At 39.8% G+C, this 22,083-nt stretch overlaps 1 protein-coding gene across 5 annotated transcripts in view; it reads left to right on the forward strand.

The window, feature by feature from the left end:
* CHN1 (chimerin 1) overlaps positions 1–21,664 on the forward strand; it is a 202,106-nt gene extending 180,442 nt beyond the window's left edge. For all 5 annotated transcript variants that reach the window (XM_070803164.1, XM_070803162.1, XM_070803165.1 and 2 more), the window contains 5 exons: positions 8,799–8,972; positions 9,696–9,773; positions 12,583–12,720; positions 19,127–19,232; positions 20,875–21,664. In XM_070803164.1, the coding sequence (XP_070659265.1) occupies positions 8,799–8,972; positions 9,696–9,773; positions 12,583–12,720; positions 19,127–19,232; positions 20,875–21,046 (668 nt within the window). In that variant the 3' untranslated portion in view covers positions 21,047–21,664. The remainder of the gene's footprint in view (positions 1–8,798; positions 8,973–9,695; positions 9,774–12,582; positions 12,721–19,126; positions 19,233–20,874) is intronic.
* The last annotated feature ends 419 nt before the right edge of the window (positions 21,665–22,083 follow it).

The following is a 22,083-nucleotide window of genomic DNA, read 5'->3' on the forward strand; positions in this document are numbered from 1 at the left end:
AAGTAATTGTCAAACTTAGCACTGTAAAAATCCACATTTCTTTTGTGGCATGATTCTTAATGGAATATTTTTGTTGTCCATTATGTGCAGAAACTTCTAGAGTCTGATTTTTTTATTTCTCAATTGCATTTTCTTTGAATAGCTAGATAAGTATGCATTGCATGTGAGCATTCCAAGTTACCCTCCCCCCCACAACCTTCGACTTCCTTAGCACCACTAAGGCATGATAAGGTTCCAGGCTTATGTCACTAGCCAGATCCATTCATGGACTTCTCTGCCACATGGAGCGGTAAGAATTCCCCACGCCTTGACTTTGAACTGTGCAAAGGTGTCCTTCAAGGAGAGCCTCAGCTCAGCCAGTCTAATTCCTCCATCATCCTAGAGGACTGACAGCCCCATTTGCAGGTTTCTGCCCAGAGAGTAAATGAGAACATTAGCTTTCTGGCTGGTGGTTGCCCAGAGTCATTATGAGGAAGCATCACTGGGAAGGCTATGGTTGAGCCTCGAACTGGAAGGGACCACAGTGGAACATAGTGGTGTAGTTAAGATCAACCACATTGTCATGGTGTTTCAAAGGCAAATGACATACACTTCCCAAAGCACAGATCACCTGTTCAAAGAATGATGGTCTCGATAAGCTTGGTTTGCCTTTATGACATAACCTTGACCAGCTAAGACTACAATGGTTTTCAAACACTTTATGACTATCACTAACTCAAAAGCTTTTCTTTGACTAGAGTGATGGTGTGTATCATATATGTTTTGAAAGAGTGAAGGCCATCTACATGAGAATTCTGAGTTAGCTATTGGCAGAAAACTAGCACCACACATATGAATAATTTTTGGCAGTATGCTACAGTCCAAAATCATATTTGAAAGAAATGTTTTGGAATGTTTATGATAGTAATAATGTCAAGGAAAAGAAATAAAATGATTCATCCCATCCCATAGGCACTGACTTGAATAGCCTTTTGTTTTTATTGTGAGTAAAGGTATGTAAAGAATGTATGTGAGTAAAGGTATGTGAGTAAAGGTATGTGAGTAAAGAATGTAAAGAAAAGCTTATTGGTTTTATGTTATATCTTGCCTTCAAAAGCATTATATTCTGTGTGACTGGAACTGTATTACTGAGCTGTATAAAACAGGTCAACCCAGTTTTTAAATGTGGAAGGTTGGGATTTGAATTATTCTATGACTAATTACATTTAGATTGACAGTGAGATTCTTTCATCTAAAATGGCTCATCCTGATTTTTGAGCCATCTACTTTATTTAAAACAAAATGCAAAGAATTAATAATTTAAAGAGAGAAAGAACTATGGTAGGGTGAACACTGGCTGCCCGAAAATGTCTGCTTCCTAATCACCAGAACCTGTGCCCATGGCATAGGTCTTGCCTTTCATGGCAAAGGAGACTCTGTGACCAAGTTAAGGAATTTGAGATGGAGATGGGGAGAGTCCTGTGGATTGTCAGAATGGGCCCAATGTAGTCATAATTGCAAGAGTCCCTAGAAGAGCGATGCAGTAGAGGCTGATTCAGAGAAAAGATACAAGCACAGAAGCAGAGGTCAGGAAAGAGCAAAGATGCTATACAGCTGGCTTTGAAGGGGGCCACGAGCCAATGAATGCAGGTGGCCTCTGGAAGCTGGAAAAAGCTAGAAAAGAAACAGATTCTTCCCTGGAGCCTCCAGAGGGAACACAGGCTAGCTAAGGCCTTGATTTCAGTCCAGTGAAACTGATTTTGTACTTCCGACTTCTAGAACTGTTAGATGATACGCTTGTATTGTTTTAAACCCCTGAGTTTATGGTAATTTGTTACAGCAGCAATAGTAAACTAATACACTAGCCACTGAACATTAAAGCTGGTACTTCCAAAGAAAAATGGCTTGCTTACAACTTGTCAGAAAAGAGATGTATTTTTCTGCTTTTGACAGCTTGCTTTCTTTTCTTCAAAATCCACCAAGGCAGAAGAGAGCTTGTCAGGAACTTTTAAAGAATGTTTGGCAAGAGCAGCAATTTTGTATCCCACCACCCCTTTTTTTTAAAACATTATATAAAGTGTTGGGTGGTGTTCCAGTCACCAGGCTGGCAGCCAATAGCAAGCAAGCTGTCCCTTCAGGACCCAACGCTCTAGGCTTGCTCAGCAGCCCACACAGACAAGGACAACCGAGGGAACAGCGAGGGTAGGCATGGGCCTGCAGTCACTGCAGATGTGCTCTCCAAAGCCCCACAGTCTGCGTTAAACATCCCCGCTACGACAGTCTGCCTTACTCTCGCTTCTTTAAAGTGAGTAAAACGACATTGCAAGGGACCATCTAACTGCAGCTTGGGAGCACTGCTCCTCCTACTAAAATATTTATGAGCAAAGTAAGTAGCGTTCAAAAGTAAAGGGCAAAGGATCATTGTCGTTCAGATAGAATAATATTACGAGACCATTTTTCCTTTATGCAATGTAAGCTTATAGGTTAAAGTAATCTATTATTATTATATAATCACTGAGATCATCAAACATCCCTCTCATTAAAAAGACCATTATTCCACCAGCATTCCTGAATTGTTTTCATTTAGCCTGCCCAGAATATTCTAAGAAGTTAAGCCGGATGATAATTGTAAATCAGACATATCAGCTTAGTGTTTGTTATTTAGGAAAGTGACTTCATTTTTCCAGTGTATCATTGTCATTGCTGCCAGCCCTCAAAAGGAAATAGCAGCAGTTTTTTCCTAATAATAAAATGTATTTATTGCTTTGTGTATAAAGCACTTAACTCTTAGGTTAGAGAAAGGGAAGTAATGTCTTTTCATTACTGCTTTGATTGTATCTAAAAAGTTACAGTTGTCCTTGTAATCCAATGAGAAATTGGTCAGACTTGCCTAAGACTTTCATATAGCTCCTTTTATACATGAAAGCAGTATTTTCATAAATATTCCCAAAAGCAAAATATTCTCAATTTTGCTTGTGAAAATAAGGCCTTCTAATGCATGTTAAAAATGAGCTAGTCCCACTATTCTGGGGTGGTAGTGGGATCAACTACGAGACATGTTTAAAAACTTCTATTTGCAGTTATTTAAAATGGGAACACTCATAGAAAAGAATGAATAATTACCTTTCTTTTCAAAACACATATTAATATTACCCCTTAATCCTCTCAGTAGAATATAAATATCAGCTGTGTATTTCAAAAAATAGGTTTCTGTGCTTTTTAGATATAAAACACATTTTTTTGGGAGAACTCAAGCCCAGAAAATCTGACAGTAACTTCAAGTTAGTAGTCTAACAGAAATACTTTATAAGGATAGGTTATGTTTTGAATTTCTCATTCCTCCTTTCTTGTGTTTATTCTGTGCTTATTAACTTGAAGAATTGGGAGGGGACAATGTGGTTTAATTGTAACATAAAAATAACCTGCCAAGCCAAGAGATGCAACAAATGAAATAATCTTTTATGGATTTTTTTTTTTTTAATTTATAGTGTAGAGCTTCCCTGGGAGAAATGGAACTATATAGGAGTTATATGACTTTAATAAATAAGTATGAAAACCAAATAAAGTCTTAATGGCAAACTGAAATATTGATATACTGCTAGTCCCTGAAGCAGCAATTTTCAGAGCACGCTCAGAGCTGGTATATTGCACTGTGAACTTAAGGGTATAAAGATGCTGTATTTTAATGACTTTGCCCTATCCTTTGGTCCTCTGAAGGACTTCATATCCAATCCTGCCAAAAATTTGGCCTTTGAAATTCTAAAATTGAGCATAATATATTGTCCCATAGTTTAATCTTATTCAAATAGAAGAAAGAATATCAGAAAGCATTTCCATCCTCATTAAATACCTAAATCTGACCATAGTCATCACTTTATCCAGTTTTCAGTGAATCACAAATAAATTAGGCATTTGCTGATGTTTAAAATGAGAGAGAACTGCAAACACTCAAAGGAAAAAAAGTTAGTATCAGACCATTAGTGCCATTCAGATATTTTGATATTCTGTGGATACATTCAAATTTTACTGTTTCCTTTCTACTGGATTTCCATTTAGAGTTTATAGTTAGGAAAGAATGTGACAAAATAAGATATAATGGGTAGGTTTTATCACTGCTTTTTAAACGTCCTTGCCAAATCATGTATCGATACCTATATAACAGTAAAATACAGCCGTGTCTTTTAAACTTAAGTATATACAACAAATAATAGAAACCACACACATTATTGAATAAAAGGTTGAAAATAGCAAATTCATCTTCAGCCCTGAAAATAATAACTCAGCATACATGGTGTACTGCTAGTGAAAAGTGATATGTATCACTGAGTGGGAAGAGCACAGTCTAGGAATTAAGAAGCCAAGGTTAAAATCTCCTTTCTACCACTTCCTGGCGGAGTAACTTTCGAACAAATCCTTTAGCCTCTCTGAGCTTCACTGTCTTTGTGAAATGAAGACAGTGGGATAGGTTATTAATACCAGCCCTTTCCAGCTGGTTCTGTGACTTCTGTGCACACACTTAAAGCATTAAAGTAACTTAAAGTACCTCAGCATTATTTTTAGATAATGAAGCTCTGCCGACTTTTATACTTCTAAAATACTACGTAAGTTTTTCCAGTGCTAGACGAGATGAATAAATAGGCTTTGTTTTATTCCTCACAATGATGATAACAAAAGAATATGTATGTCAACTATCAGAAGACTGTGAAAGTTGGGTATGAGAAGGAAGGCTGGGACTTCCCTGGTTGTCCAGTGGTTAAGACTTCTTGCCTTCCAACACAGGGGGTGCAGGTTTGATCCCTGGTCAGGGAGCTAAGTTACCATGTGCCTTGGGCTCAAAAGACCAAAACATAAAAAACAGAAGCAAGATTGTAACAAACTAATAAAAGTCTTTAAAAAATGGTCCACATTAAAAAAAAGCAGGGGGCGGCGGCTGATTAGGGACCTCAGGACTCAGAGAACTCAGAAGTCAGTTGCCTGGTGGTATTTTGGATTTTTTTTTAACGCTTGTGTATCCCAGCCTGAGCACTAGAGACACCCACGAGTCATAAATGCCAGCAGACACAAAAAATAATCCCGAGAGAACCAGCTCTCCTAGGCAAAGTCTTGGGGAAAGGGCAGCTGAGCCAGATAGAAACCTTTTAGTGCATCTGCATTCTCCAGGTGGACACCATGACAAAGCCACATTGCCCCCCGCCCCCGTGGATACTGCGGCAGAAGCCTGTGGGTAGATACCTGTTTTCCACCCCACTCTGCAGTAACAGGGTTGTACTTCTCTCCTGTGAGTCTTCCCCCCACCATCCTGCAGGAAGAAAGTGGTACCCTTCCTTGGCTGAGCCTGTGGGTGGAATCCTGACTTTCATCCTCACTCTCAAGTAGAAGTAGCACCCATTCAGCCTAAATCTACGGGCAGAGCCCTGTCTCCACCCCTGCCCTGCAGTAATGAGGCAGCTGAGACCACGATCAGAACTCTGTCTTTAGTACCCACCCTGCAGTTCATGCAGCACAATACTTCTCCCCAACCAGGCATGGAGGCAAACCAAGACTTCTCCGCCCTGCCGTAATGACTAGGACCTCTTCCCTGCCCAGAATGTGGGGTAGAGTCCTGCCATTTGAATAACATACAAGTTTGGTGGGCAAAATAACACTGCAAAAGCATTACAAAGGCTTTGTAAACTAGGTTGACATTTGAAACACAGCCTATATAGTGTGCCAGGATGTGCATTCTAAATCTAAACAGGTTAACTACCTGCTAAAGTTGAAGATTTCAGGAGGGACCACACAGTCTTATAACACTCAAAATATCCAGGATGCAGTTCAAAATTATACTTCATTACCAGCAACCAGGAAAATCTCAACTCAGATGAAAGAAGACAGTCAATAGTCACCAATATTGAGATGATATAGATAGATGTTGGAATTATCTTATAAGGAAAACAGCATTCATAAAAATGTTCCAAGAAGCAATTAGAAAGACTCTTGAAACAAATGAAAAATAGGAAATATCAGAAAGAAATAAAGATATAAGAAAGAATTAAGTGGACGTTTTAGAACTGAGAAATTTATGAACAAAATACCCACCGGATGGGCTCAGAAGTATTGATAGATTGGATATGTCAGAGGCAGGAATCCATGAACCTGAAAAATAGATCAATAGAAATTATCCAACTTAAATGAGAGGGGAAAATAGATTTTAAAAAGTGAACTGAGCCTCAAAGACCTGTAGGACAGTAACAAGATATAACATTTGTGTTGTTGGAATCCCAGGAGAGGAATAATAAGTGGGAAGGGTAAAGATATTTGAGAAATCAGTGGCTGCAACTCCCCAGATTTGGTAAAGCAGTCAGAGAAAAATGATGTGCCTGCTTGGAGGTACTTTTCTGTAAATGAAATGTACTAAAAACTGTGTAGATGAGGAAGCAGCTATAACCCCAACATCCCAGTCCTTTTCTGGACCTGGCATTCACATCTGACAAACAGAATTGGCCTAGAGGTCAGCCTAGCTCCTGACCCTAAGCTGGGCAAGGAACCCTGGGGCACTGCCTAGGAAAGGCCCCTCAGAGTTACTTCCTTCTTCTGAATAACAACAGAGAAATGTACAGCCTCTCATTAACATAATAATAGAACCTAATAGTAGATCCAATATTAATGGATAAATACTATTATTATTCCCATTCTGTATAAGTCACAGAAAATTTTAAGTAACTCACTCAAAAGCACACATCAATAGATCTAGCTCTAAATTATAGAAGCTGTCCAAAACATTAAAATGTTCAGGGGAAGTGAGGTCTTTTAAGTGGACATTTTACCACCAATTTGCCTTATGATTGAATCAGAAATTTTATTTATATCTAATATAGAATAAAGAGAAATTTAGGATTTGGGTCCTGGACTCATTTGGACATTATTTGACTATGTAGAACAATGTTGGGTCATTTCTTGAGATGGCACACTAGAGCTCCTATCCCTGGCAGCCTTTCCGTACTCGAAGCAGCAGCTGTTGTTCTTTAGTGATGGTCATGTTGGGACACTATCAGCACTGCCATGCCATCTCCGGTGCTGTTCACTTACAGACCCACCCCTGCAAAGACCCAAACCTGTCTTTTCACTTGGGCGATGCTCAGAACATAAGAGTCACCACAAGCTTTAAGTTCTTTTGTCAGATTGGCAGTGTCTACATATTTGATGAAATAACAATTTTATTTTTAAGCCATGGCTAATTTTCCTTGTCTCTGTTAACTGTTACTGTCAAATATAACTCGATTGCAACTTTACCAAAGGTCATGATGATGATCATTGTCGGTATTTGTCTAACATTTTACAATATGCAAATCACCTTGACTACATTGGCTCCTTAATTCTCATAACAATTCTGTGAGGTGAATGTTATGCTCCCCTTTCTGCCCAAACAGTAAGCAAAACTGAAGCTTACCCAAGGACCACAGACAGGTCACAGACCACAGACAATCACATTGTATGATTTTCAAATGCATTGTGTGCTGAGTCGCTTCAGTCGTGTCCGACTTTTTGCGACCCCATGGATTGCAGCCCGCCAGGCTCCTCAGTTCATAGGATTCTCCAGGCAACAATACTGAAGTGGGTTGCCATGCCCTCCTTCAGGGGATCTTACCGACCCAGAGATCACACCTGCATCTCTTGAATCTCCTGAATTGGCAGGAGGGTTCTTTACCACTACCGCCACCTGGGAAGCCCCTAATCCATTAAGACCTGGCTGTAAACTATGTGTACCCCACTTGAATTTGATTTACAAGAGGTCAGTGTCAAGTTTTCATGAGCTTAAAAACAAACGGGTAACATTTACCAAGAAACCAGAAAGACAAAATTTAGTTAAATTATTCAGGTACAGTCCATGTCTCCTAAGTCTAATTTAGCAAAATATTTGTATTTCTGTCTGCTTCTTCTAAAATGCCATTGTGCTCTTCTTCTTGAAAATAAAATGTCTCAAAATGTTAACTAGAAAATATTTGGACTCTGGCATTTTAGAATTTATAACCCAATAAAATGACAAAGCAAAGGAATAATTTCAGTAGAGGCAGTATGGTATAGGTGTTAAAATCGTGGACATTACAATCTTTGTAGGCTTGAATCTTGGCTCCACAATGTACTAAATGCTGTAGGTAAGTTACTTAACACCTGTGTGCTTGGTTTCATCACATTTATAAAAGAGAATAAAACCTGTTTTATAGAAATTTGTGAGTTTAAATAATGTAAAGCACTTGAAATAGTGTGCTTGGCATTAGTAAGCTGTTGATGATAGCAGTAACAAATAATAACTATAGCTACTTTTAGCTATCTAGATGTATTCTATATCATTATCATATGCATATATTTAAAGAGCTATGAGTATATATAAATATGATCAGCATCATTTTAAGAGGGCCCTTGGATACTCTTTACTTTTGGGGGTTCACTTCCACCTCATATTAGATTTGTTAAAATGCAGTTATATCCCACATTGAATATAATTTTTATGTAACTTTAAAGAAATGGATAAGTTTTTAATTGGCATAATATTACATTTTGTAGACATTTAATTGAACACTTATTAACTTTGGTCTGGGTTGGTATTCTCTTGAGATCATACAGTGAGTAAATGATGGAACATGAGCTGGAATTCTAGTCTTCTAACTTAAAATCAAAATTTTCCAAAAGAGAGAATGAGAGGAATATTCCCCTCACTCTGCTGGCTGAAAGCTAGTCTTTAAACCTAATTCAGGTTGAAGTGTCTTGCCAAAATAAACACTCCAGAACACTCAAAATTCTGAAAATAATAATGAATTTTTCCTTTTTAAATTCTTCAGATTGTGGTTTGAATGTTCATAAGCAGTGTTCCAAGATGGTCCCAAATGACTGTAAGCCAGACTTGAAACATGTCAAGAAGGTGTACAGCTGTGACCTGACGACGCTCGTGAAAGCCCGCACCACCAAGCGGCCCATGGTGGTGGACATGTGCATCAGGGAGATCGAAGCTCGAGGTGAGGCGCTTCCAGCAGCTCAGAGCAGCCACAGCCCCCTGCACAGCCAGGCTTCCTTCTGCAGGTTAGGGGGAATGGTTCCAGATACTAATCTGGAAGTCTGAAAGCAGTTAACAAGTAATTACCAACATGATTTCAAGGTACACTTAACCAGTTATAAGAAATATGCTTAAAAATATATTTATGGATGATTCTCCCAGTCTGTAAAATTTGATATATAAATGCCAGTTTTTTTTTCAGTTTTTATACTTTGCTTAGGTCCAAAAAGCAAAGAAATAAATGCTCTGTTTAAAACAGGCCAAACAACCAAAATCCAGAACTACGCCCTAATTAGTCTCTGCCACTTTGGAGATAATTGCTACGGGCCTATTAATATAGTTTATCTCAGTCTTCTCTTATGTAAAAGAATTTATGGTATGGCAGTGGTGGTGAAATTATTTCCCTTAAGACTTAAGGCATTTGATCTAGTTAGACACAATGATGAGCCAAATTACAGATATTCAGGCGAGAGTACGTCAGAATTAAAGAACTGTGAGTAAAACGATTTTATTTTAGGAGAAAAGTATGAAGAGGTTTCTAAACATACATATTTCTAAACATATATGTTTCATCATTCTTCCTGACACATTGCTTCCCTAACCTTAAGTATGAGAAAAAGTTAAAATCTGAGGAAAGGACATTACCCCAAAGAGACTAATTAGCTCCTCTGCTCTATTTTTACAGGTCTTAATTCTGAAGGACTGTACCGAGTCTCAGGATTTAGTGACCTAATTGAAGATGTCAAGATGGCTTTTGACAGAGGTGTGTTTTCCAGCAGGTTCATTACCTTAGGACAATAATACTCTACCCAAAGAGACATAATTTCTTATTTTATTCTTTCCATTGTTTTTCTAAATCACTAATTATTATTATGCCAAATAAAATAACTTAGCTTATAATTTTTATAATTTCTGTATTAGTTGTAAGTATTAACCTATTAAATTTCAGGATGAGAAGGAAGTGTAAAATTTAACTATATTACCAATATTGGAGTCTCCAAGGCTGGTCCATGTTCACCAAAATATATACAGAGCAATTAAATTTACCAGAAACCATGGAAAAAACAGTGGAGGTAGGTGGGAGAGGAAGGAATCTAAGTCATTACAGAGCTCAGATTTCCCAGGTCTGTGGTGGCTGACCTAACTCTGCCTGCTGTGCATGCCTCCCCAGCATCTTGTCATCCAAGTTCAAGCTCATTAATTTTCATTTAAGAAATGTAGGGTTTTGACCACATGTGCTAATTAACTTACTTCCTGAAAGCTTTACTTCTGAGTTGATATGATCTATTTGGTAAAAAAGGAGAAGCTTTGTGAATTTTCCTGTAAGTTGGCATGCATGCTTAGCACTTCCCAGCTAATTGACTGTTGGAATGGTATTACATGGTCAAAGTAGTCTTCTCTCCAACATTGTTATGCTGAAATATTGTGTTAAATCTCCAGTATCACAAAACTGCCAAAATATGTGGATTTGAAAGACCAACCAGGAAAAAAAAAAATCAATCTCATGTGTTGGGGCAAGAATCTGAGAGGACCTAAAGACCTTCTGGCATCAGACCCCTCTGTGGGAGGAGGGGCCCAGCCAGAGAAAAGCTCAGCGCAGCTTATTTTCTTTTAACATTTAAATTAAGGTTTTGTTCCCATGGTTCTCCGATTTGTCTTTGTGTTGAGCACTGGAATAAATGGTACCAAAGAGTGTAAGCTTGAATATAGGAAGTAAAAAGAACGGGAGTTGTGATGGTGAAGAGACCCTTTTCTTTGCAAGTACGCACTTCTGGTTCCATCACACTCCTCTCCCATCACAGACCTCTAATAGCCAACAGAGGTAGAAGACAAAATAAATGAGATATTATCATCAACACAGAAGAAATCTAGGTCAGCCCACATATTTGACAAGATTGAAGATGAGGTGAAGAAATGACATCGGGAACAACCCTGAATCTAAACAAGATTGAATGTTAAGAGGCATTTCTTTTTCTCTGGAAGGTAACAACTGATCAAGTCCATTCCCAGCCACTGGCAGTGGGAGATTTGCCATATAACCCCTCCTTTCTTGCTCCTGCCCACAGTTTCCTCTATTAACATCTCTCATTCATATAATACAGTCTGTTATAATTGTGAGCCAATATTGATGTCAATACATTATTACTGACTACAGTCAGTAGTTTACATTAAAGTTCATCTTTATGTTGTACAGTTCTATGGTTTTGGGCAAATGCGTAACGTCACGTATCCACCATTACAGTGCCGTACAGAACTTTCACTGCTGTAACAATCCTTGCACTCCATCTGTTCTTCTTCTTCCCCTTCCTCCCCGAATGCCGCTGATCTTACTGACTCCATAGCTTTGCCTTTTCCAGATTGTCAAATAGTTGGAATCATTCAGTATGTAACTTTTTCAGACCGGCCTCTGTTACTTGGCAATGTGCATATAAAGTTCCCCCATGTCTTTTCATGGCTTGAGAGCTCATTTATTTTTATCACTGAATAATATTGTTTTTGTCTGGGTATACCACAGTTTATCAGTTCACTTATTGAAAGCCACCTTGGTTGCTTCCATGCTTTTGGCAATTGCAAATATAGCTGCTAGAAACATTTATGTGCAGGTTTTTGTGTGGACAAAAGTTTTCAGTTCCTTTGGGTAAATACCAAGGAGTATGATTGCTGGATTATATGGTAAGTGTTTGTTTAGCTTTGCAAGCACCTGCCTGCTTTCTGAAGTGCCAGCTCCTCTTTGTATTTCTGCCAGCAACCAGAGAGAGTTCCGGGGCTCTACATCCTTGTCAGCATTTGGGTTGTCGGTGTTCCGGGTTCTAGCCATTCTAATAGCTCTGTGGGGAAGAGGCTGCTTTTTCATCCTTAGAAATCTTTCATAAGCCAAATGGAATAAAAGAAATTAGTATAAGGTCTAGCTCAGAGTAGAAACTAATTAAATCTTTAGTAGATGAAAATTGAGCTGTTTTAACAGAGTACTAAGTGCAGGGGAGGGCAGAAGGGGTCACCCTGAAGGAAGGCCAGCTTTCCTTCAGGGTTAAGGCCCAGCAAGTTTAAAACATTCCTGTGTTTTATAATTTCTTCTCTTGTTATCGCAACACTCTAGAGTTTTGTTTTGCCTTTCCTTCTCACTAATTCTCCTATCCCCAGGGCTCAGGCAAGAGCGAACATTATGTATGAGAACCCAGGGTGAATCGAAGGCGGCCTTTTGTGCTGGGTCTTTTATAAGTTGGGAGGACCTCAGTTGTTATTTTTCACATTCTCTATGTTTATTTTAAAAAGAAAGAAAAAGTTACCCCACAATATTCCTCTAGGAATTCTCACGAAATTTTAAAATATTTTTGTTAACCTCAGTCATCTTCTACTATCCCCCTCCATCATAAATCGTGGAAGAATAAATAACTTTAGAATAAAAAATTCAGGTTGTCTTCCACAGAAAAAAAATACACATGTATCAGCACAGTGAATTTGATGTTTAAAACTGAAGCATTATGAATCTTTAACAGTGTACAAAAATGTTATTTGTTAAAAGTGCTATGAATCCAGATATTTACTTCTGTTTCTTTTAATATCCTTCAAAGATGGTGAGAAAGCAGATATTTCTGTGAACATGTATGAAGATATCAACATTATCACTGGTGCACTGAAACTGTACTTCAGGGATTTGCCGATTCCACTCATCACATATGACGCCTACCCTAAGTTTATAGAGTCCGCCAGTAAGTATGTAGGCATGCGCTTGTAACCTGAAAAACCGTCTCTTCTAGGTAATCACATCTCCTGTTTTTTTCTGCTGAGTATCTTGAATGCATTTTATGAAATGTTTCTCCCTGGCCTCTCTCCATGGCTAATGTACTCACAAGAATTTTGAACTCTTCTCTAACATAGGTTATTTATGACTTCTACCATCAGAAGCATCTTTGTAATTTGTAACCTTTACTTTCCACAGTAAGGCTTAACACCAGTTCTCCTAGACATGAACAGTAGTTTTGTAAAGTAAAATAAAAATAACTAGAAAAACAAATTGAAAAAATACCAACTATCTGTTGTTAGATTGAGCAAACACAAAGATGACTCTGTCAGACGGCTATAAAATATATAAATTCTTACTTTCAGTTTCTGTCCTTATCCTGTGACACGCCAGTAACAGTTTGCAGACTGGCTCAGGTTCATAGATTATACTTTAAGAAGCTCTGTTTTAGATCAAATGTTAAGAAATAAAAGTTTTAAAAAGTTAACTTTTTAAAAAGTTAAAAAATAAGCTCTAGTTAAGATGAAAATGAGAAAAAGCAAAGGCTCATTTGCCAAATTTTATTTATGGTGCAAAAATCATACCTGTAGTTCACACCTTTTTTTTTAAAGAAGGGACTTCTTAACAGATTTTAAGTGTTGGCATTACCTTTTTTTTTTTTTTTCTGAAAAGATAGGCTATTTCCGTCGTTTGCTCTCTCTCTTAAAAACCATATGTTGTCTTGATCTTTAAATAATAACATCACTTCCTTAGTAACACTGATTTGCTTTCTGATTTTGGAATTTCATGAAGTACAAACTTTCTTTGTTCTAATTTTCAGTTTCCCTTCAGAGCTCATGTTGAGAATTTTTGTGGTTAGTTCCATGGAGCCCTGATTCCTCGTGGGTCAGTTCAAGCTCTCATGTAGAGAACAGCTGTGAGAATTGCACTGATTTTTTACAAGCATTCATGTTAGAAGCCACAAGACTCTATCTCTTCCATGGGAATTCAGGATGCGTTCAGGGCAGATCATGAAAATTGTCTGAAGGCGCTTACGGGTTCTTGTTTGGTGGGGCACAGGTTTCCTCCCAGAGAGAGAAATCACATAACTGCTAATCTGGAACGCACTTGACACACACCTGTGCCATGAAGGGCTGCTCAGACCTCGGTTTACCCCAGTCCCCAGGACAGCACGGGGCTCCACTGCACAGTGTTTCTGTCCCCATGTGGCTCGGGAGTAACAGTGAAATGTGACTGGCCTGTGGGCATCCAGTTAGCAAAGGACAGAGCCGGGATTCAAACCCCAGTTCTGAATGCTGCATAACCTTTATCTACTTAGAAGAAAAATCTAAGCTCTCCTTATGGATCTTAAGGCCTTTCACCCCTCACTCCCAAATTACCTCACTGCCTTTCCCCATATCCACCCAAGCTGCTGAGGACAATCTCCCCTCTTTATTATCCTTCCAAAGCATTTGTCACCATTCTTGGTTTGTGTCTGAAACAGCCCTCCTGTTCAGCGAAGTCAGCAAGCTCCCTATGTCACCCCTCAGAGAGCTCTTGAAAGCACATCGTAAGAAACTTCCCTTAAGGTAGAAATTCCATTTCCCTCTAAGATTGATGTGTGACACCAAAAACCCTGGCATAATGTTTACGCACAATATACGTGTTTACTGTACGGGTTTGATACTGGTATCCAAGAGTTTGTGGAACAGTGTGTCCTTATAACATGTCTTTCCTGGTAGTAGAATCTGTTTCATTCTTCAGACCCATAGAAACAGCCTTTCTTTTTCTGTATTGATAGATAAGGAAAATGAGAGAAGCTAAGATTTATAGAACATACTCAGCGCCAGAAATGGTGCTGGGCACTTTACGCCCATGATGCTGTTTTAGAAGAAATGAGATGTTATAGGTGTAATTGTCCATGGTCACATGGCAAGAGGGGGTGGCCCTGGCATTCAGATTCACATCTGTGACATCAAAGCCCTGGCCCTCTCCCCTCTGCATGCTGCATGGCTTCCTTCATGGGACAGGGAACAGAAGGATTAAAAGGAGGAAGACAAGAGGGAAGGGGTGGGACCCCTTTCAAACAGAGCACAGAGCTAACTCACCCTTCGCAATGAGCTTTTTAGTATCTCAGCCATTGAAACAACCGGGGACCATGTTCTTCAGGTCTCAGGTATCTCTGGCATTTACTAGAAGCCCTTGCAAATAGCAACCACAACAATAAAGTCAGAGTTCTTGTTAAAGCTTTCCCCTGCAACAGCTGTTTGAACGCTGCTCTGGCAGCCTTCCCTGGAGAGGCTGCTGGTTGAAAGCTGGAAGGGAGTGGTTGCAGAAAATGAGAAAAGGATTCAAGGATGGAGAAGGCCAGGGCATCCCAACCAAAGGCTTGAAGAGCTTCATAACCCTTCATTCATAATCCCCTGGAAAGTCTCTTATGAACCAACTTGAAGCCTTGGTCTCCCTGGTGAAGAAATCAGTGCCCTACAAAACAGAGGCCATGCTCAGTAACTCAGCATGCATCACAGTGAAAAGAGCACTGCCACAGCTGAGCTCTGGGTCGGGCTGAATGGAGAAACCATCTTCCGGCCAAGGAGTCTAAGAGCTCTTCCCAGAAGATCTCAGAAAAGTTACATGACTCAGTTAGTATGTAACTGTGAGTGAGTCAGATAAATTCAGAGAGAAAACCCAGGGTTCTTTGTCCTCACAATTTAAAATGTGCTGAAGAGAAGTCTGGAAAGAGAGCTTGCTGAGTTTTCCCGTCAGCTGTGCCACTGATTCACCCCTTTTGCTTGCCTAAGTTTTATTCTTCTTGGATTTGAATTTCTCTGAAGAATCAGACAGTACTTTCATTCAGAGAGCTTGTAACTAGGCCTGATACATGTCCAGAGTGCTCACTACCTGCCCCCACAATGTCCACACCCACATTCCCGAATCCTCCAGACTTTTCCAGGACCTCTCAGCTGCAGGCCACCTTTCTCTCTCAGAGTTGCCTCACACACAGATGGGCCTCGTTCACAGCCTCATTCCTTCCTGCCAAGGTTATAGTTATATCTGGTCTTCCCTACTAGACTGTAACTCCCTCAGGTGCAGGGGTCCTCTCCTGTCTGTATCACCGCAGCACCCAGTTACGTAATGGTTTAGTTGCTAAGTCATGTCTGACTCTTGTGACCCTGTGGACTGTGGCCCACCAGGCTCCTCTGTCCATGGAATTTTCCAGGCAAGAAGCATACTGGAGTGGGTTGCCATTTCCTTCTCCAGGGGATCTTCCTGACCCAGGGATCAAACTCGAGTCTCCTGCATTGCGAGCCATCTCCTCCATTGCAGGCAGATTCTTTACCAACTGAGCCACCAGGGGAAGCCCAAAATAATAGTGCTGAAAAACATTTGTTGAATGAGGAAACATAATTTTATACTAAGAACCATAGTATCTTAGCATTTTTGGATAATCTAAGGGGTTGTGTAACTGGCCTTCTTTCTCCAACACATTCTTTTTTGTTGTTGTTGGGGGTTTGTTTGTTTTTTTCAACTTTTTATTTTGTATTGAGGTATAGCCAATCAACAGTGTTGTGATAATTTCAGGTAAACAGCGAAGGGACTTAGCCATACATATATATGTATCCATTCTCCCCCAAACTCCCCTCCCATCCAGGCTGTCACATGATACTGAGGAGAATTCCATGTGCTATAGAGTAGGTCCTTGTTGGCTATCCATTTTAAATACAGCAGCACCAACACATTGTTTTTTAAATACCCTGTAACTACAGGAACGACTTCCCTGGTGGCTTAGTGGTAAAGAATCTGCCTGCCAAGCGGTAGACAATTAAACAACAACAAAAAGCTACGATCACTACTTCTCCAGGCGGCCCGTCCACTGGTAGACAGATGTCCGCTGACAGAGGCGCCAGGAACCCGCCTGCTTTTAACTCCGCACCGTGGGTGGTGATCCCAGTGTCCCCCTCTCCCACATGCAAGTCTTTCATACACTTCAGCAACTACTGGTGACCTTCCGCCTCTGCGTACATTCCGCTGTATCTGTCGTACTCTTAAATTATGCTGTGGTTTTCTTGGGGCTAAAGGTTTGCATTCTCTGAAAAACTGATCATGGGTAAGACTTTAGGGAAAAAAGGGAAATTAATTCTAGAGAAGAATCTTGGTCAATTTAATATCAGTATACTCAATTGCATTTTGCCATTTGTTCCCAAATTTATAATTCCGGTCTGGCCCTCTCTCTAAACCCCAGAGCAGTCTATAGTCAGCACGTTCACTTGGATATCTGATGACATCTCAAAAGCAGCTCTTGATCTTCCCCCCAAACCTCATCCACCTGTGATCTTCCCCATCTCAGTTAATTGAGGCTCCACCCTTCCAGTTGCCTAAGCCCAAATTTTGGCCCATTCTTGATTCTCCTCTTTTTCATACATCCCTCATCAGAAAATCCTCTGGACTCTGCCCTCAAAATATGCCCAGAATTCGGCAACTTCTTATCACCTTCACTGCACCACCTGGTCATTCTTCACCTGGGTGTGTGTAATTAGGACCCGAGCCATCTTTCCGGTTTTACTCTTGCCCTTCCATAGCCTGTTCCCTACATGGCAGCCAGAGGAGTGACGTGAAAAATGTATGTCAGATTATGACCCTCCCTCGTGTAGAACCTTCCCATTTCTCTCTGTAAATGCTGTGCTCTTAAACTAGCCACAGCCCATGCCGCGATGAAGCGCCCTCTTACCTCTCTGACCTCACCCCCTTCTCCCCTCCTTGCTTGGGCTCCTGCAGCCACACTTGGTTCCTGGCTTTTCCTCAAACATCACAGGCACACTGTCCCCCTCAGGCCCTTTGCACGGCTGTTTCTTTGCAAGGCTTCTCTCTGCATGGAACCATCTTCACCCAGATCTCCATGGAGTTCATTCCCTCGCTCCCTCCAAGTCTGTACTCAAGATCTTTTTCTCATTAAGGCCTATCCTGACCGTCCCATGTAATACTGCACCCTCTCAGCCCTCCCAGTGTTTCTTATCCTGCTGATTTTTTCCATAGGAATCATTCTGATCTCGCAAAAAGTCTAAGATAGGCTGTTCATTGTTTATCGTCTGTTGCCTCCAGTAGAAAGTAAGCTGTCTGTGAGCAGGGAATTTTGCTTGTTTGCTAGGCCACCAACACTGTCCTTAATTTCATACTATCTCAGGATTCTCCTTATAAAGATTAGCTGTAGAAGTTAAAAGGAAACTGTTACTCTTTTTTTCAATTTCCAGAATACTATAGTTTCAAATAGTCCAATCATAAAATCTATAGCCAAGTAAAAACTAGTAGTTTTCTATAGTAAATGGAATTTTCTTTTCTTAGTTTTAGAAATTAGATGATTGAATTTCAGTATCTGAGGTGTGACAGCTGTTACGTATTGGCACTTTGAACCTTGACGTCCCAAGGTTCAAAGGCTGTGCGTTATTTATTATAGCAAAAGGCAAACAGCACATCCTTTATTGCTGAGAAATAAACCAAGAACTCTGAGGAAACTTTGGGCAGAAATTGTAAAATGGCTAAAGTTTCTTTGAATTAAAAAACTTTAATCAGTGTAAAATTTACCACATCTGCTCTGCCAATCCTAGAAACTTTTCACACTGATCTTATTTTAGTTTTTACCTGACTCCAGTACATTGCCATTAAATTAGTTTTATAAATTAGAAAGGATTCTTGGGCTTGTGTCTTAAACGTTATATTCTGGTTAGATGTGGACTTCCAGCATTTCAAGGCTGCTAGCCAACATTTCAAGGCAGTTGCCCTGACACCCAACATTTAAAGGCGCCCCATCTTCCTCATGTTTGGGTTGAAGCAGGAATGTGCTGTGGTTCTCTTTCTGAGAACACAAAATTCCAAAGATATCTATTGTTTCTGAATATGGAAGTAACTGATGGATTAAATGCACTCTGTGACCTGAAAGGAATGTGACTTTTTGGCCAACAGAGAACTAAAATATCTAAATGAAGATGCTGAAAGGAGATTTTCAAAATATTTTGAACAGTGCAGCATGGCTTCAGTATGTCTGTAGTGTTCGAAGATGACCTCATTTGCATATATGTTTTTATCCTTCCATACGTGTGTCTGAGTTTTTTAAAGTTACATCCTATACATCCAATACCCAGTTTTCATAGTTAACAGACCCCAGGACCCTCAAGTTGAAAACACTGGGTACCCTCCCCAGAAGTCCAAGGAAGTGGACTTGCCACATGGACACTAACCTTTTGGAAGTCTGAGACTTGAACCTTAAAAATTATTTTCCAAAGCCATGAACAGTGACCTTGTCAGTTTCAGAAGATCACCATAATAATAGAATTAAATGAGCCATTTGTACCAGTTGTCTGTTAAAGTTTCTCTCCTTGGTATTCCTCTTGCTGTTACAGAAATTATGGATCCTGATGAGCAATTAGAAACCCTTCACGAAGCACTGAAACTGCTGCCGCCTGCTCACTGCGAAACCCTCCGGTACCTCATGGCGCATCTGAAGAGGCAAGTTTCCAACTTGGAATATACTTGTACCACATCCAGATGTTAAGAATCAAATGAAAGCAAAGGTGAAAGAGAGGTCAGGTGATCTGTTGAAGAATGAATAAATGCATAGCTATCTTGTCCCCTGGTGTGAAATCACACATTGAGAAGGAAGGCTAAAAATATTCTGTAGTATAATATGGTATGCAGACTTGATTCTTTCATAAATGGATTTGCAGTTCCAGTATATGTTTGCAGACATGTTAGAAATACCAATATTCTGCCAAGGACATGCATTAATTTTTGTGGAAAGGGAAAAGGTTGCAGCTATATAAAGACACTAGCATTAATAGAATAAAGCAAGAATGAAGCAACTTGCAAGAAAGCTCACTTTTCTTATGTCTTGCTCCAAAATAGGCACTTCAGACTTACTATTTTAGATTATTGAGTTAATGTTGCCAACACTGAAACCTGCTGTAAAAAGTGATGGAGTAAAGAAAGGGGTAAAGAGAGGAATGGAAAATAAAATATTTCAGTTACTTCTGGTTTAATGTTTTAAAGTGATGGATGGTGAGGTAGCTTTATTTCCCGGCTCGGTCACCCTCCATCTCTCCCAGTTGAAGCAAAGTTTCCAAAATTATATGACCAAATTTTAGTAGTTTTAGGGTCCCATGGACGGAGGAGCATGTTAGGCTGCAGTCCATGGGGTCGCTAAGAGTCGGACACGACTGAGCGACTTCACTTTCACTTTTCACTTTCATGCATTGGAGAAGGAAATGGCAGCCCACTCCAGTGTTCTTGCCTGGAGAATCCCAGGGACGGGGGAGCCTGGTGGGCTGCCGTCTGTGGGGTTGCACAGAGTCAGACACGACTGAAATGAGTTAGCATAGCATAGCATAGCATAGGGTTCCCAGATGTAAGACCAATCAGAAGTAAACAAAAAAACAGAACTTGACATCTACTTTGTACACCTTTAGGTCCAAGTTACCCAAAAGTGAATATGTAACTCATGGTGCTTTCAGAGACTCTACATGCTCTCCATCTTTAGAAGCACCCTAAGTTAAGACTTTTAATATGCTTATAACTTCACTTATAAATTCAAGTTTGCTGCATATGTGGATGCAGTTAAGAACTCCACACTAAAACAAAGGAGTAACTCTCAAATTATAGTCTCTGTGCCTTTGCTGTAGCAATAAAAATCATAAAAATACTTAACACTCCCTGATGAGGTTGCTTACTCCTAGCCGTTTCCTATTAATATCACTGCCACTCTCCCCCTAGATACTCAATAAACTATTCAGCTTGCAAAAACTCTCTATAGGAAACAAGATCTCACCAAAGTGGAGGGAGACCTGATGGGTCATCAAGATGACCCAGCCCCTTCCCTGCAGCTCTGGGCCGTGGCAGGAGAATCCACAAATAGAACAGAACCCACTCAGGCCAGCACATCAGCTCTGGCTTCAGCTCCAGTGGTCACCAGAAGTTTAAATTATTCCTATCATTTACTCTAAGGAGAGTCAGTACTTTGAAGTTGAGAAATAACCCAGCAGAAGGGTTGATCAGTGGACACAACCCACTTTGAATCTTGTTTTTGTTTTAGCGCTCCAGCACGACAAAGACCCCCATGCCCTACATGAAGTCACCCTCCCTTGTATTTTTTCAGAGTCACCCTCCATGAAAAGGAGAATCTGATGAATGCAGAGAACCTTGGGATTGTTTTCGGCCCGACACTCATGAGATCTCCAGAGCTAGACGCCATGGCTGCCCTGAACGATATACGATATCAGAGACTGGTGGTGGAGCTGCTTATCAAAAATGAAGACATTTTATTTTAAATTTTTAGTTTGAAGGAAAAAAGAAGTGTTTTACAGATGAAGGAATGTTTTATAGTAATTTAATTGGCTCTTATAGCTGAATTATTTCTTGGTTAGAAGTTTGGGCATATAACCAGATTAAAATGAAGGAACCTCCCATTGTTTTCATAGCACCGCTCAGCTGTCCTTGTAAAACAGTGAACACACGCTTTCCAGTTCTAGTAATCCTGGGTGTTTATCATGTTCAGAGAAACTCAAGCTATTGCATGATTAGCCCCCTGTTTGGCAAGGGAACCCCATACAAAGGAGACACCAAGCCTGCACCGCCCCTCATCCTGGGTCGCCTGTGGTTGTAATTCAGCATGTTTCGCAGAGTAAATCTGTCGTGACTTTGCTTTTGGGTCCTATGTCATTGATTTCTGATGCTTCTATAAACATGCACACAAATGGAGAAAACAGTACCTCTGGCTGCTGCATTGCCATAGACTATAACATATGCCTACTTTTCTCAAATGCTTCCTTTCTGGTTTCTCTTAGTTCTTCTCTAACATAGTACTTTCTTTCCAGCAAAAGCAAAATGTGTTTTCAGATTTGTTACTTTAGTAAATTATCTCTACCAATAAAAAAAAGTACAACAGAGCATTTTGTTAAATTATTATTGGTCTTCAGTTGTAATTTTGTGTTTTTATCTGGCATGCATTTATTAATTTATTAAATTTGGCTTTTAGAAATAAAAAATATTGATAGCTTACTGTTTTCTCATGACTGATCCTATGTGGGAAAATGTGTTTGACCATTTATTTAATACTGAGTATTCCGTGCCACCTCTCTTGTTTACCGTTGAAAGTTTTGCATTGAATGCTCCTTAAAAAAGTAATTTAAAACTGCTTAGAAATAGAATACCCACTCATGGATTTATTTCTCTTACATACTCTGGCAGAAATCTAGAATATTATCTCAACTTTTTGGGGGAGTGGGGAGGGCAGGTAGGAGTTCATTCTAGAGCCATCACAAAAAGGGTAAAACAAAAACAACAAAAAAAAACCCTGACTTTCTAA

Source organism: Bos indicus, chromosome 2 (assembly GCF_029378745.1).
Source record: "Bos indicus isolate NIAB-ARS_2022 breed Sahiwal x Tharparkar chromosome 2, NIAB-ARS_B.indTharparkar_mat_pri_1.0, whole genome shotgun sequence".
NCBI classification, from domain to species: Eukaryota; Metazoa; Chordata; class Mammalia; order Artiodactyla; family Bovidae; genus Bos; species Bos indicus.